Source organism: Dendropsophus ebraccatus, chromosome 13 (assembly GCF_027789765.1).
Source record: "Dendropsophus ebraccatus isolate aDenEbr1 chromosome 13, aDenEbr1.pat, whole genome shotgun sequence".
Lineage (NCBI taxonomy): Eukaryota > Metazoa > Chordata > Amphibia > Anura > Hylidae > Dendropsophus > Dendropsophus ebraccatus.
In genome coordinates this window covers 9,757,163-9,777,847 of record NC_091466.1, presented here as the reverse complement: position 1 = coordinate 9,777,847, position 20,685 = coordinate 9,757,163, and the positions used below count along the sequence as shown (strand labels likewise).

The following is a 20,685-nucleotide window of genomic DNA, read 5'->3' as shown; positions in this document are numbered from 1 at the left end:
AGACACAATGTACTTGTTAGTGACACACTTACTTTTACTATAATATATTTTGCAGAACAACAACATAAACTGCAAAAGGAAAGGTACAATCATCAAGAATTTCCACGACTTCATCGTTAAAGGAATTCTCCACTTTGGACAATCACAAAATGTGACGGAATCAGCTCTATGATGTGTGGGAACCCGGCAGTATGTGTTGAATTTCCCTTTCAGCGCCCCCACAGGGCAAATGAAGCATTGCACAGTGACCATGTAATGCAGGGCAGGGTGGGTCCTCCACGGGGAGAGACGCTCTCTGTAGGCCGCTCACTAATAACTGAGATTTACCCAATACAGCATATACAAATAGATCTATGATAAGTCTGGCAGCAGCTTTCTCCCGCGAGTATACATGTCTATGGGGGATCAACAGAGAGACAGACAATGCTCAGCCAGCAGCTATCTGACATGCATGGCCGGACTAATCCTAGACATAGAGGTCATTCATTTTATCAATCTAGTGATAATCCGAGTCATCAACCAAGATACAACAATGGGGAGAAACAACAGATTGTGAAGCATCAGATATGCTAAAGACTATTAATCCTCTGAGTGATTCACTCTGGGAACTGGACCCTCATCACAAAGGGGCAGCACACCCTCTCTGCTGCCATCAGTGGCTGTGTTGGGAACTGCAGGGCTGCTCAAGCACTACCAGTATGTAACCTGGCCTTGAGCAGCCCTGCAGTTCCCGACATAGCCAGTGATGGCAGCAGGGAACTGTGTCACCTCTTGCGGCTGCCAGTCAATATAGTTTTTTTTTTATAATTTACATTTTATTTAATAAAGTTTCATCACATACGTATCTAACTTTATTATAGAAGTGGACTGGTTGATGGCTCCTGTGTGACTTATCTCTTTTTATGGAGCTATACAAACCCCATTTACACATATTACCAGTGAGATGCTAATGGATGTGCCAGGATTCCCCCATGTAATCTGCGCCTTAATCCTGACTGAATGCACAAAGTGTGAACATGGATTTGAAGTGGAAGTGACGGTCCATTGTGCTCAATAGACTTTAAATAGGAAATAGTATTGTATAGACCGGACTGTATGGTCATTTCCTCCTTACTGTCCAGCTACTGGGGTAATGGAAATGTTGTTTACCTGGTCTGGGAACGTCTTGGTGGCATCAGGAAACTAAAGCTTTTCATACACATTAGATTAAAGTTAACTGAACCCGACAAATTTGACAGGATTGGCCAGTATATGGCGGCTTCCAAACTTGCCCCAGTGGCAGATATTAGAGAAGATAAGAACATGTTGGGTTTCCATACGCCTTTGTTTGTGGGAAATAATCAGGCTGTTCTGACCTGCTGAAAAATCTTCAGCCGTCAGTCACACATCTCCCTGCATACTGAGGGATGTGCAGCTGACAGCTGTAAGGGCTGCAATCATCTATTTTCTAAAAGTGAATTGACAAATCTATGTGAAGTGCTGCGGAATCAGTAGGCGTGTTATAAATAAGGGAAATATTATTATTGTTATTGACTCTGGAAATTCTATTGTAGTTTTCATATTGACCTCTAGATGTCAGCACCGAGCGCAGAGACTTCCAGCTTGTAAGTACTGTAACTTACTACAACCATTATATAAATATATGTACTGTGACCGCGTGTTATCAAAGCTAGCACTGAAGCAGACTCAAGGAACTTACCGGGGTAACTTATAGGGGAAATCTTAAAGGGTCTGGTCTGTGGTCTGTATTAGTATATAAGGCCCCGTTCCCACTGAGCAAAGATAGCGGAATTCCGCGACGGAATTGTCCGCCACGGAATGCCGTTAGCCTCCCGCTCATAATGGGAGTCTATGGAAGGCGCGCGCTCCTGCTCTGTACGCGCTGAAGAATGAACATATTCATCGGTGTCTGGACTCGTATGCGGTTATACCTCGTGGGTTACAGTATGCCAAAGACGGGTGGACTTATCCGGGTAACGGGCAAGACCCCCTCACCCCGTGCTAATTGGTGTGCTTTAGCGATACGTGTCCTAGCATGGATGAAAATATGTGTGTAAGCATACCCTGTTCATGGATTGAATAAAACTCTGTTCCAGGGTCGTAACTAGAAATGTCTGGGCCCCATAGCAAACTTTTGCCCCCCGACTGACCACTAAACGGTCAAGTGAAGTCATAACTACATAACTGCTAGCTCTGGTCAGGAGTGCTTGGAGTTAAAGGGACATTTGCAAAACCCAGGAGACCAGCAGGGCCACCCGGTGCTGCAAATGATGACGGCTCAGGGGGCCCAGCACTGGCGGAACTACCGCGGTAGCAGCCATAGCGGCTGCTACGGGGCCCTGCCACATCAGGGGGCCCGTGACGCGGGTCCCGTGCTCCTCCTGACCCGGCGACTCCTTTCCCCAACCATAGGGAAAAGGAGTCACTGGGCCAGGAGGAGCACGGGACCGACCGACAGCGCTCCTGTCAGTCCCCCGTCTGATGCGCGGCTGCCGGGGGTGTCGCGTCCTATCCCCGGCAGCGCGCGTATCATAGAGCTCTCTGTGTGCCGGAAGTCGCGGCCGCAGCACAAGCCCACAGAGAGCTCTATGATACGCGCGCTGTCGGGGATAGGACGCGACACCCCCGGCAGCCGCGCATCAGACGGGGGACTGACAGGAAAAAGGCTCGACGGGGGAGCGCGTTGTTAGGTGAGTTTGTTTGTTTTTTTTAAACCTGCTTTCCGGGGGGGGGGGGGGGGGGGAGGGGGGAGGAGAGAGAAGGGGGCATCTATAAGGGGGATGGGGAGAAGAGGGCATCTATAAGGAAGGGGGGGGAGAGGGGGACATCTATAAGGAAGGGGGGATAGGAGGGCATCTATAAGGAAGGGGGGAGAGGGAGACATCTATAAGGAAGGGAGAAGGGGGCATCTATAAGGGAGGGGGGAGAGGAGGGCATCTATAAGGGAGGGGGGAGAGGGGGACATCTATAAGGGAGGGAGAAGGGGGCATCTATAAGGGAGGGGGGAGAGAGGGCCATCTATAAGGGAGGGGGAGAGGGACATCTATAAGGGGGGGGGGAACATAGGGGGAGAGGGGGACATCTATAAGGAAGGGGGGAGAGGGGGACATCTATAAGGGAGGGGGGGAGAGGGGGACATCTATAAGGGAGGGGGGAGAGAGGGACATCTATAAGGAAGGGAGAAGGGGGCATCTATAAGGGAGGGAGAAGGGGGCATCTATAAGGAAGGGGGGAGAGGGGGACATCTATAAGGGAGGGGGGAGAGGGGGGCATCTATAAGGAAGGGAGTGAGAGGGGGACATCTATAAGGGAGGGGGGCATCTATAAGGGAGGGGGGGGGGGAGGGAGACATCTATAAGGGAGGGAGAAGGGGGCATCTATAAGGAAGGGGGGAGAGGGAGACATCTATAAGGGAGGGAGAAGGGGGCATCTATAAGGAAGGGGGGAAAGGGAGACATCTATAAGGAAGGGGGAGAGGGGGGCATCTATAAGGAAGGGGGGAGAGGGGGACATCTATAAGGAAGGGGGGAGAGGGGGACATCTATAAGGAAGGGGGGGGGAGAGGGGGACCATCTATAAGGAAGGGGGGAGAGGGGGACATCTATAAGGAAGGGGGGAGAGGGGGACATCTATAAGGGAGGGGGGGGAGAGGGGGACATCTATAAGGGAGGGGGGAGAGGGGGGCATCTATAAGGGAGGGGGGAGAGAGGGACATCTATAAGGAAGGGGGGGAGAGGGGGACATCTATGAGGAAGGGGGGGAGAGGGGGACATCTATAAGGAAGGGGGGGGAGAGGGGGACATCTATAAGGGAGGGAGAAGGGGGCATCTATAAGGGAGGGGGGAGAGAGGGCCATCTATAAGGAAGGGGGGGAGAGGGGGACATCTATAAGGAAGGGGGGGGGAGGGACATCTATAAGGGGGGGCAACATAGGGGGAGAGGGGGCCATCTATAAGGGGACAACATAGGGGAGAGGGATATTATAAAGGGACAACATTGGGGGAGAGGGGAACATCTATAAAGGGACAATATAGGGGGAGAGGGGGCCATCTATAAGAGGACAACATAGTAGGGGCCATCTATAGGGGGGGCAACATAGGGGACCATCTATTAGGGGACAACATGGGGGGCATCTATAAGGGGGACAGCATGGAGGGCAACATAAGGGGGCTATTTATAAGGAGGGGCGACAGAGAGGAGGGCCATATAATAAAATGGGATCACATAGTCAGCCTTCCCACTAAATGAGGGTGTAAAGGGGCCAATGCAGATGTGCAGTATAGAGAGATGAGGATGGTGCCAGTGTGAGGAGACTAATATGTTTTTCTGGCAGATTCTGTGGATTTGTGGCTCAGAGAAGGAGATGGAGAAGAAAATGAAAAGGGAAGAACTCCGATCAGAGAAGACGTCCCCTGTAAGTCACCTGATATAACTGTACTATAATTTATATGGTGTACAGGACCTGTGTAGAGCTGAGTGTGTTGATGGCGTAGTGGTCGATCGAGAGGGGGCGGGGGGGGGGCCCAATCAAAAGTTTGCTATGGGGCCCAGCCATTTCTAGTTGCGCCCCTGGGGCCCAGTGTATTGCAGGAGCAGGCCATGGGGCCCCCTGATGCGGCGGGCCCCATAGCAGCCGCTATGGCTGCTATAGTGGTAGTTACGCCCCTGCTCTGTTCACTTTTTTCATCACATTGGAGTGCTGCAGCAGTATTTGATTTATATATATATATATATATATATATATATATATATATATATATATATATATATATGTGTGTGTATATATATATATATATATATATATATATATATATATATGTGTGTGTGCATTTTTGCTTCTTTTTGGCCACTTGCAGAAGTCTTTAAGTGTTTGTGGTAATATAAATAACTGGGGTGGTGTCCGGAGTCTATAGAGAAACCACAGGCAGGTTTCAAGGAGGAACCAGAAGGGCTGCTCCTATTCTGCACGTGAGGGAGAACATACATGACTGGGAGTCCAGACAAGAGAAATAGGGGGGGGGGGGAGTAGAATCCGTTACCAAGAACAACAGAGTCTCCTTGTATGAGAGCCAGGGGGGGTCCTCCCTGTATACTGTAATATAGCTGTGTCCATGTAGAGGAGGCCATATGCATGAGATGGTGCAAGAGATTCATCATTTACTTCTTTTTTTTAAAAATCCCCAGTCGTCCAGTACTTATCAGCTGCTGTATGTCCTGCAAGAAGTGGTGCATTCTTTCCAGTATGACACAGTGCTCTCTGCTGCCACCTGTGTCCATGTCAGGAACTGTCCAGAGCAGCAGCAAATCCTCATAGAAAACCTCTCCTGCTCTGGACAGTTCCTGACATGGACAGAGGTGGCAGCAGAGACCACTGTGTCATACTGAAAAGAATGCACCACTTCTTGCAGTACATACAGCAGCTGATAAGCACTGGAAGACTGGATATTTATTTATTTTTAAATAGAAGTAAATTACAAATCTATGTAACTTTTTGCAACCACCTGATTTAAAAGAAATAAAATTGTTGAACAATCCCTTTAAGGCCACTATGTAAAGATGATGGCCGTCCATCATAATCATTACTTACAACAGTCTTTTTGACGGCCATTTATAAAAACGGCAGCAAAATCCCAAAGTGACAACAACTCCAAAAGGCTCGCACTGGTGTAAGGTCCCCATACACTTCAGACTTATGTGGGCCACCCCTGCTGCTCACGGCGGATTCGGCCACCATTATAAGGTGTATAGAGCCGTGAAGAACAAGTACTGACAGAAGATGATGGTGGTGATAGGGTGTGACTGTGATGAAAAATCACGGCCGGTCCCTTTGGTTAGAGAGAGATAAGCCGCAGCGAGAGCGCTTATTCCTCCCCTCCCCATAGAGAACACAGGAAACCATGGCAGTGCTGAATGTTCCTGTGTATGGGGAGGACAGGTGGGAGACGTAACTGACAGCCATCAGTTTGTTGGAGGTCTATGGGGACCTTAAAAGACTAAAAGTAATGGATACCTGAGTCCTCGGGCACCAGCAGAACAGCAGTAGCTGAGGATCAGGCACCAGCAGAACAGCAGTAGCTGAGGATCAGGCACCAGCAGAACAGCAGTAGCTGAGGATCAGGCACCAGCAGAACAGCAGTAGCTGAGGATCAGGCACCAGCAGAACAGCAGTAGCTGAGGATCAGGCAACAGCAGAACAGCAGTTGCTGAGGATTGGGCAGCGACGGGTGATCAGGCACCAGCAGTGGCAGGGGATCAGGCACCAGCAGAAAAGCAGTAGAGGAGAACCGGGAACCCGCAGAACAGCAGCAGCAGGGGATCAGGCACCAGCAGAACAGCAGGGGACAGGGGCGTAACTACCACTGTGGCAGCCATAGCATCTGCTATGGGGCCCACCGCATCTTGGGGCCCCGGTGCCCGTTCCTGCAATAGACTGGGCCCCCAGAGTTGTCATCATTTGCAGCACCAGGTGGCCAGGCTGGCCTTCCGGTTTCTCCTTTAATTGCAAGCACTCCTGACGAGCACTTTTGGTTATGACTACACTTGACGGTTTAGTGGTCAGTCGAGGGGGGGTGGTACAATCAGAAGTTTGCTATGGGGCCCAGTCATTTCTAGTTACGCCCCTGGCAGGGGATCAGACACCAGCAGATCAGCAGCGGCAGAGGATCGGACTCCAGCAGAACAGCAGTTGATGAGACACCAACACAACAGCGGCAGGAGATCAGGGACAAGGTAGGTGAGTATTGCTTATTTTTCGTTGTGAAGCCAGCCCGGGACAACGAGACAACACCATTCTAATTGTTTCCTTTTTCTCAGTATTTTTCCTTTTCTTCTCGGGTTTCTTACGTTCTTTCCTGTAGGTTTTGCACAAGGTTTGATCACACGATATGTGGGGACATACTGGGAAGAATGAAGGAAGGAGCTGAATAGAAGAGAGTGTCTATAAGGAAGTCAGCAGCTCCTACTCCCCTGCTGGGAGGAGGGAGGGTATAAGTAAGGCTGGCCCCAGCCCAAAACCAGTCGGAGAGCAAAGCATGACATAGTCACACCTGTTTAGCCTGACAGAGTAACAGCCTGGAGAGGGAGAAGAATGGAGAAGTTCCTTCACAGTGAGATCAATGGAGGAGCCACAGACTGACCCATGACAAGGAGGAACCCCGATTTATTTTATTGGCTTTTCTTGAAGACCCCAGGACTGGCTCCTGGACCCTTACCACCATGCCGCCCCAAGTGATGCTGGATTGTTCCGAGGGGGATCGGCTGAGTCCGCAGCTCTCCGGATCCCTCAGGAGGAGAAGCTCATCCAGACCCAACAGCCAAGAACTCGGCATAAAGTGCGTCCTGGTTGGAGACGGAGCGGTGGGCAAGACCAGTCTGGTGGTCAGCTACACCATCAATGGCTACCCGACAGAATACCAGCCCACCGCCCTGGACACTTACTCGGGTGAGTTCACGTTTTTCGATATTCTCCATACATTTTTTTGTTGCTGTTGAGACCATTCTAACCTTTATTACGAGTATTGGTGGATGGCTTTCTTTCATTGGGATCGTTGGAGCACAACCACATTGTGTGAACACAGACTTGTTTTTGCAGTCTGTTTTTTTGTTCCGTTTTTTATGCAAAAAAACAGATGTATTTGTGTGCATCCGTTTTTCCAATGACTTCCATTATAACAAAGCAAAAAAGATAAAAAAAAATGTATCAAAACGCATCCATTTTTTGGGTACACAATAATGTGGTGGACCACTTTTTGTGTTCATTAAAAATTTTATTTATTTATTTATTTTATAATGGAGGTCAATGGAAAAACATCAGTTTTTTTTCATCTGTTTTTTTACATAAAACAGATTCCAAAAACGCAGTGTGAACCTAGTGATTGACAGGGATCAGCTTAGCCGAGAGGTAGGGGGTCATAAACGCCTCCATCTTCTCCAGTAAGTGTTACCTCCTCTCTCAGCTAGAAGTGACAAATCCCCCAGGTGTCCTGCCGAGACCGTGACCCCTCGCTGAATAAAATCTCCACCACTCCTTCCTGCCCCCGGAGAAGCCTCATTGTCTTCACCTTACCCCCCGCTGAGATGTCGCAGCTCGCCCCCCCTGTAGGGTTATGTTCACACGCTGCCAAAAAGTTCTGACAAGTCGCACCACTTTGTAGATGGGGATTTCCCTCCGTTTATTGGAATCCTGGATGTAGCCGAAAAGTTACAAAAAGTGAATGGGAAATCCAAAAATATTCACGTTACATTTCTATGGTTGTTGCAAAACTACAACTCCCATCAGGCCCTGACAGCCAAGAAACATACAGAAGGTGGAAAACATAGCCTGTATATGATGGTCAGATACAAGAGTGACAACCTATACTGTATCTGTATATGATAGTCAGACACGTGAGTGACAACCTATACTGTTTCTGTATATGATGGTCAGACACGTGAGTGACAACCTCTCAGGACATTTGTATATGATGGTCAGATACGTGAGTGACAACCTCTGGGGACGCCTGTATACTGTATCTGTATATGATGGTCAGACACGTAAGTGACAACCTCTGGGGATGCTTGTATATTATACCTGTATGTGATGGTCAGACACGTGAGTGACTACCTCTGGGGACGCCTGTATACTGTATATAATGGTCGGACACGTGAGTGACAACCTCTGGGGACGCCTGTATACTGTATCTGTATATGATGGTCAGACATTTGAGTGACAACCTCTGGGGACGCCTGTATTCTGTATATGATGGTCAGACACAAGAGTGACAACCTCTGGGGACGCCTGTATACTGTATATAATGGTCGGACACGTGAGTGACAACCTCTGGGGACGCCTGTATTCTGTATACTGTATATAATGGTCAGACACATGAGTGACAACCTCTGGGGATGCCTGTATACTGTACCTGTATATGATGGTCAGACACGTGAGTGACAACCCCAGGGGACGCCTGTATACTGTATCTGTGTATGACGGTCATATTCACGTTCCATTTTTAAGTCTCTTTCAAAACTACAACTCCCATTATCGTTTGTCTGTCAGGGCCTGATGGGAATTGTAGTTTTGCGATAAGTCCTATTGGCGTCTATGACACGTTGATAGCTGACCCCCTCCAGGTGTAGTGACGTATCCCGCTGCAATGTCTAATCGCTCTAATAATGATAATTATAAAAACGCTATGGACGTAACGGCCGTCAGTAGTCATTAAAAATCTGATGCTGTCATCAAATCCCTACGATCACTGATCGCACATACTGATCGCTATCCGTCCCCCCCCCCCCGGCATGTGACCTGACTTTCACTTACCCACATATACTATCTATTCAAGGAGAGGATGATGGGCAGGTTACTTATTCCCCATGCAGGGGGGTAGGATAAACAATCCCGGGACCCCACCACAGGTAATATATAAGAGCACAGGGTGTATAGCGTTTGATTTTCTCGCCCTCACACCTTTGAACCGCTGACAGGAAACAACACGTAGCGAATGTCTGGTTTTCCGCCATTGTTTGCTAAGAGTGTTGACAATACATAGGTGAGCTATTGTTCTCAGGCCTCAATATACATTAGGGAAAAAAGTTGTATGGCCCTGGTGATTTACTGTATGATGTGTATGGGGGCCTGCCGACTATCCCTCGAAATATGATGTCAGAGAAGAGCGGGACCGGCCTCCTTGGATAATGAGGTTGTCCAGGATTTTTAAAAAGTAAACATGGGGGGGAGATTTATCAAACATGGTGTAAAGTGAGACTGGCTCAGTTGCCCCTAGCAACCAATCAGATTCCATCTTTCATTTTCCAAAGAGTCTGTGAGGAATGAAAGGTAGAATCTGATTGGTTGCTAGGGGCGACTGAGCCAGTTTCACTTTACACCATGTTTGATAAATCTCCCCCATGGTTTGCATTAAAATCTCCGCCGCTCCTATCCTGAGGTTGTGTGTGGTGTTATACCTCTAATTGAAGGGAGTCGCAGTACCACATACAAAATGTGCAGCAGAGTGGCGCTGTTTTAGGAATAATGTGACCATTGTACAAATGGTTTTAATTTGACAGCTATCTCTCCCCATCCCTTTATACACACGAATGTGTTCTGAATAAAAAAACAAGGAGTAAGCCGCTGCCAGACACCTCTGGTGGTGGATTATCTCCCCAAGAACAAAAGGATCGGGCAGGTAAAACCTAACATGCCGATCCTTCCCTCCCCTGACATCAGGGGCTATATATATATATATATATATATATATATATATATATATATATATATATATATATATATACATACAGTGGACCGTTCCTGCTGAAATTGTGTGTTCTGAATGAAGGGAGGAGAGTAAGGAGTCCATACACATTAGACAAATGCTGAATGAAGCCAAACATTTCAAATAATATTGTTGATCACCAGCATCTATCTGTCCCAGTCCCCACATACACCTGCACGCTCTACTTGGCTGAGTGTGCATGTGTTCTCAATAGAGAAAGTCACTGCCAAACTTCTCTTTACTATCCGGACTCCTCATACAGATTCCCATGCAGAGGATGGAAATACATAGACAGCCTGTATACTGTACCTGTATATGATGGTCAGACATGTCATTGACCACCTATACTGGACCTGTATACAATATCTGTATATGATAGTCAGACATGTGAGTGACAACCTCTGGGGACGCCTGTATACTGTACCTGTATATGATGGTCAGACACGTGAGTGACAACCTCTGGGGACGCCTGTATACTGTATATGATGGTCAGACACGTGAGTGACAACCTCTGGGGACGCCTGTATACTGTATCTGTATATGATGGTCAGACACGTGAGTGACAACCTCTGGGGACGCCTGTATACTGTATCTGTATATGATGGTCAGACACGTGAGTGACAACCTCTGGGGACGCCTGTATACTGTATCTGTATATGATGGTCAGACATGTGAGTGACAACCTCTGGGGACGCCTCTATACTGTATCTGTATATGATGGTCAGACACGTGAGTGACAACCTCTGGGGACGCCTGTATACTGTATATGATGGTCAGACACGTGAGTGACAACCTCTGGGGACGCCTGTATACTTTACCTGTATATGATGGTCAGGTATGTGAGTGACAACCTATACTGTGTCTGTATATGATGGTCAGACAATGAAGGACACAGGGCCTCTAGTGTGTAGGACATAGATATACAGTATAGGTGACTAGTATATAGAATCCATTGCACGTTGTGATTACAGAACACAAAGCGAGCGGCACGGCCTGGGAAGCCGCTGGTATCGGTTGACAGGCGTCTTTCTGGTTAGACTGGTTCGCCTCCTATCTGCTGAAGTTATGATTTGATTTTCCCAGGACTTTACAAGCTTCTTAGGTGACAGAACCCACAGCAGTCACAGGTCACACCCGCTGCCGCTCACCGCCACTCACTGTACTCTGGGAAGGAAGCGTCATGTCTGCTCTCTAGTCTAACACTCTCTAATGGGCAAATGGTGGATGTGTGGAGAGGTGGCCGAACAACCACACTGTCGGCCATCAAGAATTCTGTGAATTACAAGGGTTTCTTTTAGCCTCAGCCATACACATTAGTAGTATCATTTTTAAGTGGCTATAATGGCGGGACCAGGCAACCATCTAATATGTATGGGGCCTTCCACCCCAGCAGAGTAATTCTGTATGGGAGCTGGATACTCATCCCCCATTGATGTGTGTGGTCAGTGTTACTGATGCCAGTAGGTAGCCATGCCCTGGGTAACAGTAGCCGGAGGCATAGCTAGAAGCTGATAGGCCCCACCACCTCCCCTGTGCCATTACTATATGTGTATGGGACAACCTGCTGCCATTGTCACCATCTGATAGATCTGATTGTTCTCACCACTCGGGAGATAGCTGTCCGTCAATGGCTTCCTCAGCCGACAGCTATGTGATATGTACGGCCGCCTTGTAGACGACAAACTGATCCGTGTCTGGTCATTAAGCCGAACAACTCCCCAGTCATTACATGGTTAATAGGATCCCATTTACTGTATAATTCCTGGCTATAAATCCTGTACACTACAATTACATTATATTATATATTTACATGTGCTAAATGCAACAGTACTATGTGTGTGTATATATATGTGATATATATGTGAGGGGTGCTATATGTGAGGGTTGCTATATGTGATATATATGTGAGGGGTGCTATATGTGATATATATGTGAGGGGTGCTATATGGGACATATATGTGAGGGGTGCTATATGGGACATATATGTGAGGGGTGATATATGTGATATATATGTGAGGGGTGCTATATGGGACATATATGTGAGGGGTGCTATATGTGATATATATGTGAGGGGTGCTATATGTGATATATATGTGAGGGGTGCTATATGGGACATATATGTGAGGGGTGCTATATGGGACATATATGTGAGGGGTGATATATGTGAGGGGTGCTATATGGGACATATATGTGAGGGATGCTATATGTGATATATATGTGAGGGGTGCTATATGGGACATATATGTGAGGGGGATATATATGTGAGGGGTGGTATATGTGAGGGGTGCTATATGGGACATATATGTGAGGGATGCTATATGTGGCATATATGTGAGGGATGCTATATGGGACATATATGTGAGGGGTGCTATATGTGATATATATGTGAGGGGTGCTATATGGGACATATATGTGAGGGGTGATATATATGTGAGGGGTGCTATATGTGAGGTATATGTGAGGGGTGCTATATGGGACATATATGTGAGGGGTGATATATATATATGTGAGGGGTGGTATATGTGAGGGGTGCTATATGGGACATATATGTGAGGGATGCTATATGTGATATATATGTGAGGGGTGCTATATGGGACATATATGTGAGGGGGGATATATATGTGAGGAGTGGTATATGTGAGGGGTGCTATATGGGACATATATGTGAGGAATGCTATATGGGACATATATGTGAGGGGTGCTATATGGGACATATATCTGAGGGATGCTATATGGGACATATATGTGAGGGGTGCTATATGGGACATATATGTGAGGGGTGATATGTATGTGAGGGGTGCTATATGTGATATATATGTGAGGGGTGCTATATGTGGCATATATGTGAGGGATGCTATATGGGACATATATGTGAGGGGTGATATATGTGATATATATGTGAGGGATGCTATATGTGATATATATGTGAGGGGTGCTATATGTGATATATATGTGAGGGGTGCTATATGTGATATATATGTGAGGGATGCTATATGTGATATATATGTGAGGGGTGCTATATGTGATATATATGTGAGGGATGCTATATGTGATATATATATATGTGAGGGGTGATATGTATGTGAGGGGTGCTATATGTGATATATATATGTGAGGGGTGCTATATGGAACATATATGTGAGGGGTGATATATATGTGAGGGGTTCTATATGTGGCATATATGTGAGGGGTGCTATATATGAGATATATATGTAAGGGGTGCTATATGTGAGGGGTGCTATATATGAGATATATATGAGGACGTTATATGTAGGATATTATATTTTATTTTAGGATGTTATATGTGAGATGATATACGAAGATGTGAGGATGTTCTATGTAAGGATGGTGGACGATGGTTTCATCCATACAGTATCTATGGGACTTTACTTTGTTTACTAAATAGTCCATATTTTCTATAATTTTTGTTCTTTTTGGGCAGGGGTTTTTCCTTCCCTTTGTTGCCCTTGTTTACATTGGGAGTATATACAGTGCTTGGATTCTGTCAGTCCTTCTTAGCATTTAATGGGTCCTCACAGGACTGAGAACACAGTCTATTCATATTGAGATTTCTCTGAGAGTCCGAGCACTTTACATTAGAGCTTTTCCCGCTGGTTTCTCATTGTTTCGGCCTCCCAGCGGGGAGCTCTTCAACTGGTTTCACCTTTTTAGATTTCTTTTGGGTGTTTGTTGCTGCTCTTCTTGTGTGTTGGTGTGCACCCCGGCCGCAGTAATCCTTTCCTTTCTTCTTATGTTGGTTTGTTATTTCCTATCAAGCTTTCCACAACGCATCGCCATATTGGTTTACACGTTACACCCATGCAAACAAATATGGGGCCGTCCTAACCAGATTATTTTCAGTGGAAGTTTTTTAATATTTATGAAGGTCATGCTGTGTTTGTGCCTAGCGGGACCATCTATAGGGGTTCACCCAACTTACACTCCACACGTATGCATCTGTATTCTCATAGAGCTACTTCTGTCTGCCATTAAAAGAAAACTTGTTGCGCGTAGAAGTGACAAGGGATTATGGGTAATCGCCAGATTTGGGGAGACTTACCGATAGTCATACACCGGTGTTCTCTTGTAATTGAACTGAAAGAATTTATAAATGGTGTTGGGGGGGGGGTTGGTTAGGACTTGTATGTCGGCTTTATATCCACGACCACCCTAGGGGCCCCATTACACAGGGCTATTACCAAGCATGCCGGTATCCCCTTGTGTATTAGAGACCGTAATCACTGCTCATTCGTCGGCTGATCACTTTGTTCTGACCCGCTAAAAATTTACTCTTTTTGTTGATAACACACCCTCCCCTTTATTAGGGAATGTGCGACCAACAAATGTTGTAAGCAGTGGGCCACACGGATGATCCAGCCATCGTTTCTGTGGACCTCCCTACTTGGTGGTCAGTAGTGTTGAGCGGAGAGGCTGAACTGTTCGGGCTCTGCAGCATAACCCAAATGATTGGCTACAGAAGTTGGATGCCTATGGCTGTATCCATTGTTTCCAGTCTAGGCATTACTCTCCTCTTTGATTTGCCCCCCGTCCCGGCTGCTTCCATTGTGGTACATGCCACCTTCCCTGGCACACAGGAAATGTCAAGTCGGCCAGTGATTGGTTGAGGCAACTTGAGTCCTTGGTTGTTAAACAGGCATTCTCTTCTGCTTCTTGAGCGTCAAGATAGGACCAAGAAATGAAGACCAGCAGGGCTATGGTAGGCCCAGAACACCATCAGCGGGGGATCAGTAAGGGGTGATTTTTCTCTGTAAGTGGGCGCAGTCTCTATGCCGTTTTTATAGGTCTCCATCTGAGGGTTTAGAACCCACCACCAATCACTTGTGAAGTGTGTACTTAGAGGGTTTTCTGTGCCACGTGACCAATACAGGTCTATGGGACAGTCTTGCTTACAGACACAGAGCGGGCTGTCCAAAACCTGACTAATCCAAGAGACATGGCAAATTCTTCTTGTAATGACAGATTACTCCTTCAACAATCTAGCCGTGAAGATCTGCTTACTATCGTGTTGTGACCTCACACATCTGTCCTCTTTGTATATTTTTTTTGGTCTTATTTTGGGACAGGCTCAAAGTCCGATGAACTCAGGTCGCCCATTATTGGCAAACAAGTTTTAATACCGGAGATGCAAGACAATAATGTTGAGCGGCCCGAGGTCACGAGAAGCCGACGTGTAACCCAAACCAGTCTTCCTTGCTTCAAACGCTTTTACTGTATTTTCATTGCAAAAAAGCCTGAGCGCCCCTCCTCCCACACCAACCCTATGACACGCACGGGCTGTAAACTAAAGACACAAGCCAACATTTTCCCTTTAACAATTGAACTGGTTCCCATAGATCTTTGCATGAAAACTGGTTGGATGAGAGAGTGACTAAATCAATAGTCTGCGCTGCCGTGTATGTGATTATGTATATGATTCCACTGTTCACAATCCTCTCTTCTTATACACCGTTCATATATGAATAACCCCGATATACACAACAACTATGTGTGGGGATGCAGATCTACACAAGGTCACTATAGCCCACCATATACAGAAGGTTTAATGACCATCTAATATGAACTGAAGGGCTGAGCAGTTCTCTTCCCGCTCTCCGTGCCTCTGACCGATACGGTCTCATTGCCTTTATATAGGGTTCACATCTCGATCACATGGTACAGTGTCAGGAGAGAACACACTTGGCATGCACTTCACCCCACTCGGACCTCAAGTGATCAAAACTTTTGACATCTCTTTAAAATATGAAAAGTTTTTTAAAGTGACAGCGCCCATTTAATATGTGTGGCCAGATTTCTGGCCAATGCTCTTTTGCTATTTGAGGCTGGGTTCACACTATGTATATTTCAGGCTGTATTTGGTCCTCATGTCAGGTCCTCATAGCAACCAAAACCAGGAGTGGATTGAAAACCCAGAAAGGATATGTTCACACAATGGTGAAATTGAGTGGATGGCCGCCATATAACAGTAAAGAACGGCCATTATTTCAATATAACAGCCTTTGTTTTAAAATAACAGCAAATATTTGCCATTAAATGACGGCCATCCACTCAATTACAACATTATGTGAACAGATCCTTTCTGTGTTTTCAATCCACTCCTTGTTTTGGTTGCTATACAGCCTCAAACATACAGCCTCAAATATACGTAGTGTGAACCGAGCCTTAGACTGTACGAGGACGCAGCCTCTCGCTCCCGAGACTGTGCACAGTTATAGTTGTTTGTATCTTTGATCTTTTCTTGCTATTAACTTGTCCGTCTTCTTTTTCCAGTTCAGGTGCAGGTGGACGGGTCACCGGTACGGATCCAGCTCTGTGACACTGCCGGACAGGTAAGGAGAGGATTTATTTGTATTATTGATTTAGAGTTTTGGGGATTATTTGGTTCATGTAAGATCCGGCATTGCGAGTTGCTTTTTGAAGGACGAGCACCGGTATAAGGAATGTTTTCTGATAGACGCTCCGACACATTTGTCTTGCTGCTTGGAGTAACGTAACAGCTGAAAGGATCAGACATGAAATCTTTGCTGAAGAACGATTTTCTTCAAAAGCATACCCAGCCCCCAAATAGCCAGGCATGGCTTGAGGGTGGAGGGTCTACTTGTGTGTGCAGAATGTAATACCAACTTAAAGGGATGTCCGGCGTCAAGCATTTTTTTCAAAGGATCCGGGGAGGAGGTGGCTGAACAGAACAACATGGGTCTATCTCCCGGCTCCATCGTTGGGGTCTGCTGTCCTTTGCTCCAGTTCCTCATCACCCGGCTTCCTGGTCTGAGCGGGGACCCAAGTCGTGACATGTTAGACCCACTCAGCCAGTCAGTGGCCGAAGTGGGACCCCTCTGCAGCTGCTGACTGGCTGAGTGGGCTGGCACGTCACAACCCAGGTCCCTGCTCAGACCAGGAAGTGGCCGGAGTGGGGGACAACGGACCCTGGGGAGGTAGGTGCTAGGTGTTCTGTTCAGCCACCTCCTCCCTGGCTCTTTTGAAAAAATTGCCCGACACTGGACTTCTCCTTTAAGGCGCCCATACACTTTCCATAACTGTTGGACAAACTCTCAAAGACTGCTCTGGCACCAGCTTATCCCTCCAAGAACATCAGGGTCGAGGGCGTTAAAAATCCATCCTACGACCCTTTTCTTCCTTGACATCATCTGTCAATGAAGAATCACTAGGCCCCCCCATAAACCTTAGAGAGTCGGCCTACGGGCTGTATTGGTTAAGGGCGGCCATATACCGTGTCGTTTTCTCAATGGGCCATGGGAGTAATGTTAGGCAGATATGTTTGAGGTGTATCAGCTGAACAATACATAATGTATACAATGGGCTTCTGCCTTGTAGATGTTGGAGAATAAAGCCAAGATGAGTATTTATGTATATGGGTGGGGGATCGGGAATGATAGCCATACACCTAAGGTGGCTAAGTTGCATCCAGGTATGAAGAACAGGAATGGGAGTTGAATGTTACGTTGCTTACTCCTTTTGTACCCCGCCATCTATCATGACACCCTCGTCAGTTTTGATGACTTTGCACTTTTTTCTTTTGTCCACTATCTTTACGGGTGGTGTAATGCTTACTCGGCTTGTGTATTGAGTTGTATAACATTAACCAAGTAAGCCGTATTCTTATCAAGCGGATTTGAAGCTTTTCTTTGAAGTGTCCAGAATACTGTTTATTGCTCCTATAGCCAAATCTCAGATGGGAGATATGACTTCATCTTTGTTTTCTTCTCCGCAGGAAGACTTTGACCACCTCCGCTCACTATGCTATCCAGAAACCGATGTCTTTCTGGTGTGCTTCAGCGTGGTCAACCCCAGCTCCTTCCAGAACGTCACCGAGAAATGGATTCCCGAAATCCGCACCCACAGCCCGCACACCCCGGTGGTTTTGGTGGGAACTCAGACCGACCTTAGAGACGATGTTAATGTATTGATCAACTTAAATAAACTCCGCGTCCGACCCATCAGCGAGTCCCAAGCGCAGGCGGTGGCGCAGAAAATAAGAGCCCAGACGTACGTAGAGTGTTCCGCATTGACTCAGAAGAACCTCAAGGACGTATTCGACACGGCCATTCTCAGCGCCATCGGACACAAGGCCAGGCTAGAGAAAAAGTTGAACTCAAAGGGTTTTAAAAGACTTTCCAAGTGTCGGTGGAAGAAATATTTTTGCTTTGTCTGAACCCGTTATGTACGTAAGACAAGACAATGAGTCGACACCGGGTTGGAGACCACTTACAAGGATTGAGATGTTTCCACAGGTGGTACATTATTGGAGACAATAATATTTGCACCCGACAAGAGACGGTTCTGTTTTCTATGAGAATTCACTCACGCATCGGGCATGGCGGTCACGGTAAACACTCAGGTTCCTGATGTTGCGTCACTTTGACGGCCACCATTGTCGAAATGTGATACGAAGTTTCAATGCACTGTGAAGACGAGATATTGGAGAGTATGGTATGGACGCGGACATTTCAGGAGATCACATCACGTAGGGCTTCCTTCAGCCTCCTGTATGAACGGTCATGGTTCTTATGTGTAGAGAAAGGGGACTTACAAAAAAGTTCCAAAAACTTTATAAACTTTGTAAAAGTTGCCTTCGAGGCTGACCATAGCCATCTATAAGGTGCAATAAAATCCCTCAATGGGAGAACAGACTGTGGAATCCATTTACAAGAAGCAACGTTGCGTCTTTCCATAGCTCTCATTGTATGCTGCTATTGCTCAGTCGACCAGCCCCAGCTCCTGGCATCCTTTTCTGGACTACCCATCAACTGTGAAACTCCTTTTCTGCTATAGATAACTGGTTTGACTATTACTATGTAAAGTGAAACTGGCTCAGTTGCCCCTAGCAACCAATCAGATTCCACCTTTCATTCCTCACAGACTCTTTGGAAAATTAAAGGTGGAATCTGATTGGTTGCCGGGGGCAATATTAATCCAATAATTGTTTTTACTCAGTTGTTACTTCCAGAAACACCGCCACTCCTGTCCATTCAAGTGACTGGAGCTGCATTGTAATACCACATACAATCTGAGGATAGGGATGGCGCTGTTTAAGCAAGAAATGAAAAAAGGAGAGAGGGGGGGGGGGGGCGCTTCCTTGTGTAGCAGGTGGAGGCCAGATATATAGTGGTAAATGACTACAAGGGGCCACTCACCTGATGGAGTTGTGCAAGGTTAGGCACAACTCTATTGAAGGCATGAAAGGTAGAACTCCGCGGCTGTTCCGGGGTATCATCACCAAAGTGGGAGGAAAATGTGCAGATAACGTAACCAGCCGGTTACCGGACCAAAGACGAAGCCCCGTGCAACTTGGGTCAGCGCAGGGGTATTGTAGCATATATGTGGTGGTATCGATCAGCTCCGTGTACTTGCTGACGGTATACACCAACCACACTGGATATAGTAGAACAGTTACTTTTATTGCAACGCGTTTCGGCCTTCACAATTTAAAAAAAGGCCTTTATTTTAATTGTGAAGGCCGAAACGCGTTGCAATAAAAGTAACTGTTCTACTATATCCAGTGTGGTTGGTGTATACCGTCAGCAAGTACACGGAGCTGATCGATACCACCACATATATGCTACAATACTCCTGCGCTGACCCAAGTTGCACGGGGCTTCGTCTTTGGTCCGGTAACCGGCTGGTTATGTTATCTGCACGTTTAAGCAAGAAAGTAGCTGAGTTTTTTTTTTCTAATCCTGGATACCCTATTTAAATAAGCATTAGTGATTCATATGATACCTAAATCATTGATCAATGTGTTCTAGGACTATAGAGAAGCCTAATCTTTAGTGTGCTCATCCAATGGCCTCCCCACGATTGTAGATCTCCAATTCCCTGCACTTTCTGGCCCCTGAAGATCTTAGCAATAAGTTCCCTTAATTGATATTTTACTTGATTTATCACTTTGACCACAATTTATATATTTATTGTTAAAATGTAAGATATATCATGAGTCAGCGGCTTTCGTATAGAGTTCATAGAGGAGGATCCTCACGTCCTGGCTAGAGTGAACCGTTACAAAGAGTGTCTCTGGCTTTGGAGGACCCGACCTGTCCAGATAACTCATTGGTTTGAATGGATGCTGTAATGCTTCGTTTGTCCTGAGGTGGTGCTGCAGGTAAACTGAACACTTTCTCCACAGGTCCCTGGGATCCAAGTGGGGTAATACTTTATCATCTGCTTAAAGTAACGGATGGGGAAGGTCCAAGGCGGAGACCCCTTTTAATATTAGCCCATTAATCTGAAGCCCCCAATACAATAGTGAAGCTGTAGTTCTAGCACTGATAGAGCTTTATAGATCACACACAAGCATATACAGCCATCTAATGGAACATACCTCTGATATAGCTTGTAAAGTGGCAAAAATTGGGGAGCCACCATACTATATACCCAGGTCATCAGCTGGGTTCAG

At 46.5% G+C, this 20,685-nt stretch overlaps 1 protein-coding gene across 1 annotated transcript; it reads left to right on the top strand.

Annotated features, from left to right (window-relative positions):
- The first annotated feature begins 6,995 nt into the window (after window positions 1-6,995).
- On the top strand, window positions 6,996-19,030 carry RHOV (ras homolog family member V). Its single transcript, XM_069951343.1, has 3 exons — window positions 6,996-7,441; window positions 16,542-16,600; window positions 18,004-19,030. Exons 1-3 carry the CDS (start codon window positions 7,216-7,218, stop codon window positions 18,442-18,444), a joined length of 726 nt encoding a protein of 241 aa, XP_069807444.1. The 5' UTR covers window positions 6,996-7,215; the 3' UTR covers window positions 18,445-19,030.
- Window positions 19,031-20,685: the final 1,655 nt, after the last annotated feature.